This window comes from Bombus bifarius, unplaced genomic scaffold (genome assembly GCF_011952205.1).
Source record: "Bombus bifarius isolate JDL3187 unplaced genomic scaffold, Bbif_JDL3187 scf7180000007984, whole genome shotgun sequence".
Taxonomy (NCBI): Eukaryota; Metazoa; Arthropoda; class Insecta; order Hymenoptera; family Apidae; genus Bombus; species Bombus bifarius.
The window spans coordinates 251,218-265,952 of NW_022884367.1; the positions used below are offsets into that span (position 1 = coordinate 251,218).

The 14,735-nt window shown below is 38.3% G+C and overlaps 2 protein-coding genes across 3 annotated transcripts in view; one reads left to right on the forward strand and one right to left on the reverse strand.

Moving 5' to 3' along the window:
- Nucleotides 1-14,735, reverse strand: part of LOC117204811 (tudor domain-containing protein 1) — a 308,397-nt gene that overhangs the window by 98,523 nt on the left and 195,139 nt on the right. The gene's annotated exons all lie outside the window — the stretch shown is intronic.
- LOC117204814 overlaps nt 1-14,735 on the forward strand; it is a 113,948-nt gene that overhangs the window by 85,988 nt on the left and 13,225 nt on the right. Inside the window, exon 2 of the mRNA XM_033442575.1 lies at nt 10,351-10,557. Coding sequence (XP_033298466.1) covers nt 10,351-10,557 — 207 coding nt within the window. The remainder of the gene's footprint in view (nt 1-10,350; nt 10,558-14,735) is intronic.

Below are 14,735 nucleotides of genomic sequence, written 5' to 3' on the forward strand. Positions count from 1 at the left end.
GTTTCCGTCTGTATTTTCATCCGTTGCGCATCCAGCTCACCTACGTTAAGCGACCACCAGCCAAACCTCTCTTCTGTGTCTTCTTTCCCTTTCTATCCGCGTATTCGCTAGGCGTTGCTGCCTTTCTCTTTTCATCCGCGTATTCGCGGATGGCAGCGAGCCGCTCGGTTCGGTCTGAAATTTCATCGTGAACAGGAGGAATCGTAACAGCGATCGCGCGGCGAGGGGTGGCCAGGATAGCCGCGTAATTAGTTTGCCTTTGATGAGAAAACTCGCGATCCACGAGCACGTACGAATGTACGCGATTTTAGAGGGTTGCAGATAGGTAGGGGTTAGTGAGATTCGCGGAAGAAACGGGGATTGTGTTAACGTGGGTTAACCGGGATTGATAGGGAAATTCTTCAGGGAAGAACTTGTCAAGGTTAGGAAGTAATTAACTTGTTATCTCTACAGACCTCTTCCTATAGACCTGTTGTCCAACTATAGAACGTTCTTTTCTATTACGAATTCGAAAGTTCGTGCAAAGCTCGTTTCAAATATATAAGTTGTAGTAATAGAAACAATCGTTGAACTGCGAAATCTTCGTAAGATTTTTCTGAACGCAACCGACGAGATAGAATTTAAACGGAGATTTAGTTCATTTTTAAATACTGTGACAAATACTTGGCATATTTTCTATATTATACGTTCTTCTATACGTTTCAATTTCTCTGTAAATGTATAAATATCCGCAATGTACCTATTAATATATGAACCAGAGAAAACTTAGTATTAATAAAAACTAAGATCAATAACATAGAAAAATAAAATTGATTAAAAAGTTGGAGATTCCGTGAGTGTTGAGCAACATCTAATTTCAAATGGTCCGGCGAGTCCATCGCTAGTGAAGCGGGACGAAGACAAAGGGATGCACCCGTTAAATGGATCCTTCTGTAAGGAGTCGACCGAGCGAGAAACACAAAGGAATCAGGATCGTTCTTTGCTGTTAAAGATGGCTTGCTGACTACCTTGGGTGAAAAGATTCTCTCGTTACCACCTTTTTTCATCCTCGACCCTGCCGTTCCTACCGTTAATCTCTTTCTTTTTAACTCTTGCGTGCAACGATTGAAATTTCTTAATTAAATAATACAGCATACAATCCGGACAGAAATGGAATAAATACAGAGAAAGATTACATCGCTCAATGGAGTTAATTAAAATTTGAATTTGTCAGTCGACTACAGGAATTTCATTAACTTTATTTTAATAATGCCCTGCAGGAGAAATAATTAAGAACTAATTAATTTTATTTAGGTACATTCGTTTTTCATTTGCCAATCTTTACACGAGTGTTACGTTTTACTATTTAATTTGGAAAATAGTAGAATAGTAGCTATTAGAGATGAAGAGCGTGATATTATGTGATATCATTTATTTAAATTGATGTAATAATAGTTGGTACATCGAATTATATCAAATTAATTTTAGTATTCACATTGTACTCCAAATTTTCATGTGTTTCACATAAATAGGGAGAACCGAAAAGTATACCGGAGAACATATTTTACCTGAAGCGGCTAAAGATTACAAAATGAAATAACAGTAATTGAAATTAATTATTCGTAAGATAGTAAAACTCCAATTTTACGTAACAAGTAATTTACAATAATCAATAATTTGTAATCCACACGACGTCAATCACAAGAACGAAAAAAAGGGAACTCAAACCCCAATAAAACCAATCTTCGATAAAACGATATTATCCAAAACTACCGCGCAACATACGCCAACTCTCCCCAATATTTAAAATTCACCATCAAAAATTAATTACCTACACGCGATTAGCAACAAACACGGAAGAGCCGTGGAAGCCTAGCGAAACCGTATCTATCCGCTCGAAATGAAGGAAAAGGAGAAACAAAATCTGCTGTATCCCGTCGAAATCTAGGAAGAGAAGAAAATAATCGCAGCCGGAGGGTTGAAAAATTATTCGAAGGAAATTTCGAGCTTTGCTTCTGCAACCGGTCCGTCCGTAGAAAAATAAGACGCTAATATTTCAAGGAGGCCGAGAGCAGAGAAAAAGAAATAAATAACAGGAGAAAGTAAGAGAAGAGAGAAAAGGGAATAGTCACGTTACGTAGAGAAAGCGGTATTTCGCGTTTCATTCGCTCCCGGCTACTTTTTCCGCAAAATTCGCTCCTCCTTTTTCAAACTTTCCGTCGGATTATTGTCTCTCGTTCGTTCTCCTTCATTTCACTCTGCGTTATCCTCTCTTCCTCGTGCTAGATATATACAACATATCTCTTTCTGTCTTTCTCCCGGTATCGTTCTTCTTCGCTAGACGAAACGAACTTCCGCGTGTACCCGGCAAGAATTTCTTCGCGAACGTCCGAAAATTCGACCTCCTCGAATTATGTGTTCTCCACCACGACGAGACACATCTTGTTAGCAGAGTCAGCTTCGAATTTTAACCTTCCACCTTGTGGTGCACACGCGAGTGTCTACCACCCTCTGCCTTATACAGGGTGTTCCTAAATTAAATGTCAAAATTTCTGCAGCCTGCAGGGGACCAATGAACGAAGAAAAAAGAAAGTCTCCCTTAAGGATTTACTCGTTTTCGCTCCAGTTTAGGGAAGATTACGAAAAGAGAAACGAAGAGATGTCTTTGTTATTATACTTAGCCATTTAAACTTTCTCATTCGTGATATCATCTATTCAACGAAGATGAAAACTGAATCGTAGCTGCAGTGCATCAAATATCACCGGAGCAATGTCTAGTTGCAGTTAGAGTGGCCATTGTTAGATACAATGCTTGAACTGCTGCAAGAGGCTAATATTTTCAACAATATCTTCGTCGAGTAGATAACACGCTTTTTTCTTCTTTCTGTTCCCGCGAACAATTTTTCTTCGAAACGCAGCGAAGCTCAGCAGATACGCAAAGAAATCTTATTTTCCTTAGTTTATCGGTCCCCTACGATTTCCCCAAGTTTTCGAGACACCCAGTGTAATAAGAGTTTTAATCCGAACCAAAGATCAAGTTAGGGCTGGAAACTCAAAGAAACGAACACGGAGGATCGAATCTCACATGGCTGTGTCGCTTTCGTCTTCCAAGTTTTTCTAGTGATCCCGACAGGATATTAAAGAGGAACGCGTACCATAAGGTGAATCGAAGCGTATTTCCCAGTTGATCGACGCGAAACGTGGAAAATTGGAGGAATAATTTGACCTATGACGGCAGTGGTTTGTAGAAGACGAAGAAAGAATAGTGTTGGAAAATAAGATAGGTTTACTTTTCGAGATGATTCTGGAAATTCAAGATTCAAGAGTAAAAAATTAGGAACAATTTGCAAGATTCAAACTACGAAGTTTCTTGACGTGTTTAGACGTCACAGTGAATGGGAGGGAAAGTGAAAAAATCGAATTTGTGTAGACGTTTGTTTTCCATGTTAAATATTCTAATTTGCCTATGATATTTTATATTCTCAACTTTAACCTTCTTACAGATGCACAAAAATGTCCAGCTCGTTAACGAATATACTTTTCTTAGAAATAATAAGTCTTTTCAACATTTACCTTTCTTTTTTGCAAGCTGAAAATTAATTATACGTATACGTATATAACGTAAATATGTTTTACAAATATCACAACATAATTGCTTATGTACGAGCATATTCTCTATATTTCTAAACACCGTAACATTAAAATTCTAATCTGATTCGAATCAACGCAGCACCAACACAGAAATGGAACTTTCAACTTCTTGTAATTGATTACTGCGTTAACACATGTACAGAGATGCATGAATTGAACAGTTTAAAGCATAATATAAATTACATCATACACGTTGTACAGATTATATTACAGTACATCTGAAATAGTTTTCCAATGCCTGACAACGTTTCATAAACGACCGTATGTACATATGTATAGCAACAGATCGACTCACTTTCGCGGACAATTAACACCGCGAAAAACCACGGTCGCGGTGCAAAGATAAAACCTCGATAGGACATGTATTTTAACTATTTTCCCAGGTGTTCGTGTTTTTCTTTTTTCTCGTTATTTCGTTCGACCGTTTGATTCAGCGGAACGACGCGCTTTTTACGAAAGCATCGTGGGCCGATTGGTCGACTGGCTGCTGGGTGGCTGGGTTCTCTATCAGGCCGGGGCCAATTTCGTCGCGCTTGGTCGGCCAAATTTCATAAAACACGCGCGAGTAAGTAGGGACGCGAAATCAAATAATACTTGCTGTATTAAATGCCACGAACAAACAGGTGTAATTATTCGGCAGCCAAGCGAATATCAAATAATTATCAATGTTTCGCGAGAGCGTTTTCCCGGGCGAAAGTATCGCGCTAGCCCGGCCGGAACTAAATTAACGCGGTTGCGTGTAATAACAAACGAATTCCGCGGCATCGATCGACGAATCGCCCGAGGACGTTTAGCCTCCGAAATTGAAAAAAAAAAACACACACACACAGAGAGAAAGAAATGCGAAATAAAATGTAGAGAAAATAAAAAAAAAAAAAACAGGAAATGCAACAGGATGGAAAACTATCGTGCGTTTTCGGCGACGCTCGAGGCTGCAAGTGTTTTTATCGATTGACCCGTTCGTCGACGAATGGTTAATTAACAATCGACGAATTTACGAATTCGTTAATTTATTCTCCATTGCTGGCCTAATTATCGTGATATTCGAGTGGGAGCAGAGTTGGGGAAAAATTGGGCAAATGTACGAGTTCTAGCAGCGAGGCCGGTGACGGTCGCCCAATTCCACGCCGGGTAATTAAACGATCGTTAATTAACAAAGAAACGCGTGACCGTATTCCCGGCTTACTTTGCGAATACGCGAGAATGGCTGGCAAGCGTCGACTGCGATGAAAACGAGCGGTGATGGAATGTTTTCGCTGGCCTATCAATTGTCGACACGGTACATAGCAAACATTTGTGAACAAGGAAATAATCAAACGACATGTTGAAACGCCGTTTTTGAGAGGTTGCTGCCATCAATCTGTCGCAAGCTGTTTTCTTTTGGAATTAAAGGGGTTAGATGCGATCCTCGTCGAAGGATTTTCCTGGGAATCGATATTTATCAAATCATGGAATCGTCTCTTAGATATTAGACAATGTTACGAATAGCAGAAGACGTTAAATAAATAAAGATTCTTAACACGTTGACTGCCACGACACCCGTATTCGAGTGTCAGCAAAGTTTCTGGTCAGGCCACGTAACCCACATTCGGTTGTCGCTTATTTGACTACTTGCGAAGGATCGTCGTAGGTATTTGAAAAGATTTTCCATAATAATAAAATTGTTATAAAATAAAAATACGAAAATAGTTTATTAAAAAAATTATTTAGAATGTAAAACTTTAAAGCATTCTATACATAGCTGAGGTTGGTCGGGACTATTTGGACAATAAGTCGTTTTCTTCAAATTCTTTTGTGTCCTTGTTCGGTCCATTCGACGTCTTTTATTTGCATAACATAGTTTGTACTTTCAGACAACCCTAATAATTTTGCAACTAATAATTGTCTAAATATTCTAATATTTATATTTTTTCTTGTTGCAATTTTATAAACCCTCGAAGCGTTTACAACAGAAATTCCCAGAAGGAATTGAATGCCAAGTTTTCTGTACCATTTGATTCCTTTTCTAATTGTGGTGGCATAAGAAACCATTTGGTCGGTATAATCTATACCACACTTTCCTTCATTATATTCAACAACAGCTAGTGGTTTTAATGTTGCGAACAAATGAAACGAAAGATCATTCTTGAGACCACCACTTGAGCGACTCGCATTACTAAAATATCGATGGGAGCATCTAGCAGAGAACGCTTGGTACTGCTGTACGCGTGGCCTGACGGAGATTTCTTTGAGAGAACGCGTGGCAGTCAACGTGTTAAAGAAGAATTAATTAATAACTATTGAGATATGTATAATTTTATATGCTAGACTAGGTTAGCTGCGTAGTGGTAATACTTGTATGTGAATATCAGTGTGTGGAAGTACGTGTGTGCGCGGCGTCTCGAAAACAAATGAATGCAAACTGTTCAGTGGGTTAACAGTCGGGTATGGAAGAAAGTGTCGATACGCGTGCAAGTGTGTATCGATGAATATCTTTGACATCGCTTATCAAATAAATATAGAACTATTCTAATATGAATTCTAAGTGTAAATTTAGTGTTTCTATACCATTATTTCGGCTTTTAAGATCCAAAAATCTCAACAATAACAATTCTTAACGAAATCAAGTTCTTCATCAGAATTTACCACTATATGTATGTATCTATGTTTGTGTAACATTTTTTTCGTATTTTCATTCTCATAAAGAATAATAATAATAATACTAAGGCGGTTAGATTTACGACACGACTGCCTGACAATTCTGTTTCTAAAGAAATTTATTAAATTTCCAGTGTGCCAATTACTCGTTCGAGCCAAAGATCGAGACCTAGAAATTGCTCTATGCACGTAGAAACTGTATTTCCGTGAGCCACATATCCTGTTAACTCAACACTGGATGCTAGTTGCGTGGCGAACAGTGGTAGACGTGTCGTAAATTCGCAAACAAGGGTACGTAGATAATCAAAGAGGTACAGTTACCAAGATAATGCTTTACATATCAGGAAATGGTGGCAGAAGCATACAGTAAAATAATATTTCGGATATTTCCTAATAATCCAGTACAACGATCGTAAACGATCGATTGAAGAAATAAGTAAATATCAGGTGATATCAAAATTTCGTTGTCGTCTAGTTATCCAATTCCTAAACTATGTATCAGGTAAAAAGAGTTAGCTCTTAAACGAACAGAAATACAACGTAGCGATTAATTCACTGCGGCAATATGTAAATCGCGTGTATCGTTTTAATGCACTATTGATAAACTTTTTCAAATAATTTAAATTTATAATCTGTTAAGCCTATAAGAGAATAGAAGCGCCGCGTTCAATCATTAATTTATACATTCATGCACTGTCCGAATATTTATGAGCGTAATGCATATTCCACGATGACAAAGTAGATAACATCGAAATGTATAAGTGATGAACGAATATAGCAATGGTTTTATTCGTAGTATGACGTAACCAGGATATACATAGAGGAACGAAATCTTAACAATAAGGCCAGGTCGAGGCTTTGGGTTACGTAACACTGAACATCTTGTCCGTGGAATTCATCGAGCGGCAAAAATCAGGTATCCGATGATGTAAGTTCGAGCAATATCAATCGTAACCTAAGCTACAGATCGAGCAACAAGCTGCTTTTAGACATAGGATTTGTTTGTTTTATTGTTAAGTAACAAGTCACGAATCTAGTGAAAAATGATGAAATACAGAGGATGATTCATTTTAATCTCCTCCGGCAAATTGCTCGAAAAGTGTACAAAGTTAATTTCAAATTTTTATGATTTAATAAATCTCCAGTTGTTAATTATATTTAATTTATAATTCATTATTTAGTGTAACTTACGAAAATATGCGAATGTTTGCCATAAAAACATTTATGGGCAGGTTACTGGAATTGTTTTGCAGCGAAAGATCAACGGGGTTTGTTTTTATCATAATTTACATATTTGGACCTTTCTAACTTTTACGTATATCCTTATTTCAATTTATCGAATTATTTGTCATACATATAATTAGCGAGGAAGATTTGCTTCGATTTTAGCAAACTTCCCCTTTTTCCTTGCTGTCCAAAATAAATTATCCAAATAAATATTCCAAAATTCGGAGGAGCGAATGGACACTAAAAAAATTTTTCAAATCAAGCAGAATGGTAGATGCCACAATGCATCGATGGGTTAACTATTTACCTCAAATTCACCTAGATAAATAAAACACTTTTAAAATTCAGAAAAAGCCCAAAACAAGAGGAACTCGTCGTCAGTCTCCTAAACTCTACGTCGAAAATATCCATCAACGATTCGACAAACTGAAGAAAAAGACAAACATCTCCATCGTTAAAATATGCAAAAATTCCAACAAAAGGAAGTAATCGCTAATCCCCCAAATTTCATATCGAAAATACTAAGCCCAGCTGGAAGTGTCAATGGTCCTGACCTCTTGTTTCCTCGATATTTCCATTGGCAAAAGCCACAGGCCCTCTAGACTTGACCCAGTTTCCACCAAAGAGACAGGGAGAGAAATAGGGGGTTGCAGGAGTTGACTGTAATTTAGGGGACGTTGAAGCTAAGTTCTCTCTCGGACAAGGGAGAAACTATGGGCCAAACAAAAGAGAGAGAGAGAGAGTGAGTGAGTGAGTGCATTAAAAGCCTCGTAGAAGGGGTTATAGAGGCGAAAGTTTTGCGGCCATGTCGCCACGATTACGCGAACCACAGGTTCGTACGTAGTTGTTGCGTTATTCAGGCTAGATTCGTGCACACGCGATCGATTTCACGAAGCCGGACGCCACTTCATCGAGAAGCGAAACACCAGGTTCGGAAAGTCGGCAGCTAATTAATTTCAGCCTTGTGTATACCATTGTCGTTAAACATTTCCTCTGTTGGACAGGCCGGTGATTGCGTTTCCCCTTCTGTGAAATATTCAAAATTCCCGAAATCGTTAGGGTTACTCGTGTAAACTGTTGAGCCGCGAGAGTCTATAATCTCGCACGATCGATTCATCTCGCGGCCACAATACAGTTAATTATCGAGAGAAAATGAAATGAAGCTTCTGGTGAATTGATACGCCCAGTAAGTCGCTTTCAACGCTGCTGGCTATAAGCAGACAGCGGATTCTCATGCGGCTTCGTACTTTTATAAACAGAGGTAAAGAGATACGACGTATGTAAAAGTTTCGTAAGCAATGGAACATACGCAAAGATTACGACGAGCATACTCCGCTTTCGATATCTTACATATTCATTCTGCACCTTCAAATTAAAAAACGCAGAGATGCAACAGAGTGTGTACGATATGGAAAAATATATAAAATATGCAAACTGGAATATTCGTTAATACCTTCGATAGGCGAAACGAAGCTCTATTTACGTTCTACGTTGTATCGCTTGTGTCTATAAAAATATAAATTCGCATAAAAATCCGCAGTCCGATAACGAGAACAAGATTAGCGTTTATCAAACCAAAAATCTGTCCGACAATTTTTTCGAAACTCTTCGATCGTCACCTTATACCGTACACGTTGTCGCATCATAGTTGCAGGAGTATAACTTCGAACAATTAAAACTATCAAAGCATCGGAAATAGGATCACCCTATACATGACGATAACGACACAACCAGCAAACACGGAACTCTATTAATTTCGTATATACTGCAGCAAATAACAGAGAGTTATGAGCCACTACTCTGGGTGGAGTTAACATAATCATCCTTCGCAGAGGCACGTTACGTATGTAGAAGAGAAACAAACAGTAATTTTCGAAATATTTCAAATTCCAGTGACAGCTGGCCGATCGTACACGCATCTAGAATCTGGATCGCGGAATTCTCGCTATAGTGTATTGTTTGCGCACATTGTCGTGTACGTGTTACTTCGCGAGGAAAGGTGGATACAATCCCGCGTTCATCCCATTTGATGCCGGTGCGTCCGTGACGTGGAAGCTAATTAACAGCTCATCGACCAGCCGAACTTTATGCGTCTAAATGCAACGGATTAATTCGTGTACAGGCTACGTCGATCGTGTGCGAGACTTACAAACACTTGCTCTGTTCACACTCCAGCATAACGTTTCTTTCATCGTACCGTGGCGTGTTCCCTTTATTTCTGTTTTTCAAAAGGGACAGGTATTCGAAGTTTCCATTGTTATTCGCGTTATTGTCGTTTATAAACATCGGGATACTTTGGTCGAATTAGAAGAACGGTATATAAATTATTGCAAAGTGTATAAATCGGCGATGAATTTGTAATTGGAAAAGTTAAGTAACACCATCCTTTATTATCTCCCTGTTACCTGTTAGGAGACAGAGTCTAAGTTTTCGATAAAAATTTGTCGATATCGAAACTATTGTAATTAAAACTTCGTAGAAGAAACAAATCGTATAAGAATTCGTCTGAGCTCGTTTCAAGCCACAACTTTCACAATTCTCAACTCATTTTCTTCAAAGATGGTTTTTACATCATGTAACGGGTGGCAAAGTAAAGACGTCTTTTCTTTTCAAAGTTTACAAACGTCCCTCCAGATATTGAGAAACTTTTTTATGATTGAAATTACCATGGACCCGAAGAGCGAAGTCTCCTCTCTAAACGAAGATACAGACTTAGAATAATCCAAGGTACAGCAGGTTGTACGGCCGATGTTCTGTGCTCTATGTTTCACGTTAATATTATACAAAGAATTAAAATCAAATTATACAAGGTGCTCGAATACTTTTGTGATCGACTGTGTATTATTCGTGTTGCAGAGAGTGTACGGGACAGCGAAAGCGGCAAAGTGTCGAAGAGGGCGAAACCAGTGGACCCAGACGCGGAGGACAGCCGCGACAACGAGGACTACTACTACGAGGACGTGGAAGAAAGAAATAATCCAACGAACGAGGCACCGGTTGTACCTCCTGGATTTCTCAGCCCCTCTGTTCGCGAGTATCTCGATCTCGGGAAATCGATACCCGGTACGTAAACAAGATCGTCTTGCGAAACATTTCCTGTTCGCGATCAAAGTTGCTGCTTCGTCTCTTCTTTGATCCTTCTCTTCTTTCTAAGAATTTTATTTCCTCCGTTTCTTCTCTCATCTGTTCGTCTCGTTCTTTCGTCTGACTCCAACTTTTTTCTCATCGCGAGTTTCATTTGTTTTCGCGTTCTTCAAGCTCTTTTCAGCAGGTGTTAAAATTCTTTTACAATTGAGTCTGAACACGAGAAAGCACTGTGAGAGAATAGAAGGGGAGAACTACTGGGATGACTATTTGCAGAGGAATTAGTCTTATCGCGTATTTTATAGATGGAGGTGAAGGTTTCATTGGAAGCAGAATAGAGCGTAGAGCTTGAGATACGGTTTAAGCATTCACTTAGGCACGCGATTCAATTAATTCAATTATCAACCGGTCATTATTCGTTGACAATTACGAGGCAATGATATAACGTTACATATTTCGTGTATTTGTTTTAATATTATTATACAGGCTGTTCCAGTGTTTTCTCTATCAATTATCGGTATATTTTATAGGTCAAGATTAGAAAAGAGTATCATATAAATATATTTCACTGGAAAAATTGTTAAAGAATTGTCAAGAAAAAAAGAAACGATATACGAAATGCGCGTTGTTATGATACGAAGTATTGATAGATCAGGTATATTTCAAATCTATTAGTAGCCAGAAGGTACCAAATACCTCCACAACTCTAATTTCAACGAGTAATGATATTCTTGCATCGATAGAACCGCTGAACATTTTGAAACGGAGTTATAGTTGGATATCTAAATAAGAAGTGTGGCAATTTCCGTATGAAATACTGCTAATTCATACTCTAATGGTCTACCTTGTTATCTGTACAAATTAAATCTCTCTCTCTCTCTCTAACATTATGGAAAATGTTTCAAACAGCAGTCACGTCAATTTCATTGCAAATTTTATTTTATGAAATGCTTCATTCCTTGAAATATCTATAAAATTCCGCTATGTTAATTGCACAGCTCGTGATATAATATACCAAACTATTAATTACAATAAACCAACATTCGACGATCGGAATAATTATTCCATACTCTCGCATGATTGATCCATGAATAATCATCTTATCCACATGCTATATTGTCACGATCTTTTATTCAAACAATAGGACGTTTAAATCAAAAAATTATCAAACGTCGAAAAGGCTACACACTGTCCATATTTTCTAAACAGGTTTCTTTTTCAAAATTCAATATCTGATGGGATGTTGAAGGAAGAATAAGCGAGGAAACGTTTCGGGCAATTGCAGAGGAACTATGGAAAGGAGAACTATGAAAATTGGTCGTTCACGAGAAACGTCGTATTTAAATTCGTTTCTTCCGGTCCCTTCTTCTTTTCTACGGAGGGGAATAGTAGAGAGCTTCGGATCTTCCGACAAGTTCCTCCAGGTTTAAGCGGCCGCTTTATGCGATTGTGGAGATGCGGAATGAAAGGCAAGAAATAAATACATAGACAGTTATTGCTCGCCGAGGTATGCCAGCGTATTGTCTCGCTGCTCTTCAACCGGAAAACGTTTTTATTCCGACCTCCGGAGCGTCTCGAGATCGCGTTTAAGGGCGTTTATTAGACCCCCGGTTAGGTTTGTCTTCTCGATTTTTTCCTCTCTTTTTTTCAACCATTTCCAAAGCTCGTAGCTTGCGTTTGAAGAATATCTTGATGATAAACGCAGTTGAAATTTTCTCAAATTCAACTATCGGAACGTTATCTCTTTTCCAAAGCTTTTACTATGTAACGTCATTAAATTGGTATATTTGTATCATTATTGGTATCATGTTAATTTTAATGCTATACATTATCAAAATATAAACAACGAAATCAATTTTCATCGTTTTATTAAGGAAGCGTCAACGTAAAACACTTTCGTAAAAAAGGATACCACTTATTTAATAAACTGATCTTTTAACGCAAATAACTTTCGGATAACACGATGGTATTTTATATTACGCAATAATTTTCATAGAATAGTGAAAAATTCGCCATCTAAAATCGTCAAATATTTACAAGTTATTGGAAAGGTTGTCGAAAAATCGGTTTTTTACGAAGGCATAGTTTTTACTAAAAAAAAAAAATTGCGCGCAACACGATCAATAAACTTGAACGAAAGCAAGAAGCGCGCGACTGATAAGAAAACCAATAACGTTGTACGAGCAACACGTCGTACTTTATGAATCATTATGAAATTCGGAAATATTAATAACAAAATCTTGGATCAACTTCAAGAACGAGGTAAAAACACCAAATCGATCAGATTATTAATACACAGGCGCTTGAGATCCAAGCCACGTTAGTCTGGTACCCTGGTGCAGCTTCTTTGAAGATTTTTCACTGACCTGACAGTATGCAGGGCTCGGCTCCCCTTCGACTTTTCTTCCAGCCCTTTGTGCGTACACACCCTCTCACTCCTCGATAATCGATCGGTCGTAAAATATCCTCCAGTCTGCACGTACCGGCGGAAAATTTCTATAGCGCGGTCTGCTGCTGCGAGGGTTCTCTCTGACATTCTCTACCCTATTCCAAACCGTATACACTGACACACATACACGTGGCGACGTTGGTTCACAACCACGAAGAAGCAGGGAAGACCGTCGTGAAATGGATTTACGCGAACACGCGTGTAACAGCCGATTATAAAATGTACGCGTTAAATTAAATGATATTCAGTGGAAAAGACACGCCTTTCTTCTGGCGAGTAGCTGATACCAGCCTCCGCTAAAGTGTACCGCGAAGATAGCGGCAGAGAATGCGGTTAACACGCTACCAAGGGTATATTTTGCATGGTTGTTCGAACATGGGGCAGAGGGTAAGTCGATGCAGCCACGAGAAGAAATCCGTAGACGATTCATGGGTGAATAATGTGCAACGTTGTTCGCTTCTTCCAAAACGTGAAGTTTCGATTTTTGGTTAGACAGTTTAGGCGTTGGAACATTGAAAGGTTTAATGGAGTTGTTACATGTACATTCTTCAAATATTTTGCGAAAAATCAAAGTTTTCGTTAGGATGGTTATAGTTGTTCTTGCTGAGCATTATTTCAGAATGTCGTGCAATTGATAAATGCTTCAAATTGCAGGAGTTTTTGGTTTTGGATAGAACGATAGGTGAAAGTTGTTTGCTGGCACTGTTTAATAGTAAACTGTTTAAATTTCAGGCGAAAAACTGATGTTTTGGCTAGAACAGCCATCCTTGTGGTCGTTTTATTAAAATTAATTACATCGTAATTTCAGGGGTTAAGTTTCGATTTAGTTGAAAATTGTTTAACGACGTTGTTCAATGGTTGATCCTTCAAATTTTGAAAATAAAGTCACGATTTTGGATAGAATAATCGTTAGAAGTTATTTGACGCTGTTGGATGATAATGAAGCTTTTGAACGTCGTTTAATTGTTAATTATAATTATTTTTTTCTCCGATACGATTGGCCTCTCATTTCGAAATCAGCTTAAGGATTTTGACGATTTGCTTGACCGCGTGGCAAGTCTCGCGTTATGTCGATTATCGATCGCGAATTCTGTGACAATGAGGGTATTTCCGCGTGTTGCCAGTGCCACCGCAAATCACCACAGCGTTTACCGAAACACGTAACGCCCATCGTCACGCGGTGGATGTTATTGTAGAACGTTTTCCGTAATTCCTATGCCAAAGAAAACCGATTCTAACGGTGGCTGTAATCCCTTTGTTATTTTACAGTGTGTTTGTTACGACACGGCGAATTTTTTGATTACGTATGAACGTTCTACTTTCGAGAATTTTTCTTTTCTTAGTTACATAGGCTAGAAAAGGCTTCAACAAATTAATACACAAGTTCCAAGTTATTTATCACGCTAGTCTTTAAATTTCTATAATCGTGAACTTCCGCACGAGGAAGAACACAACCATAAATCAGATACCGCAAGTTTTTATAATAAAAAACAACCAGGAATTCATACTAAAAAATCATCATATTGATACTATCAAAAAAAAACCACTTTTCAACCTCGACGCACCCAACACTCACCCTTAAACTCGTGCAATAAAAAGACCCACCGGCAAGAGAAAAAGCCATACAACCATAAACCACGAACCACAAATTTCTTTTTTTTTTCTCTATTGTCTATAAAGAACAAGCAGGAATGTGTATTAAAAAGAC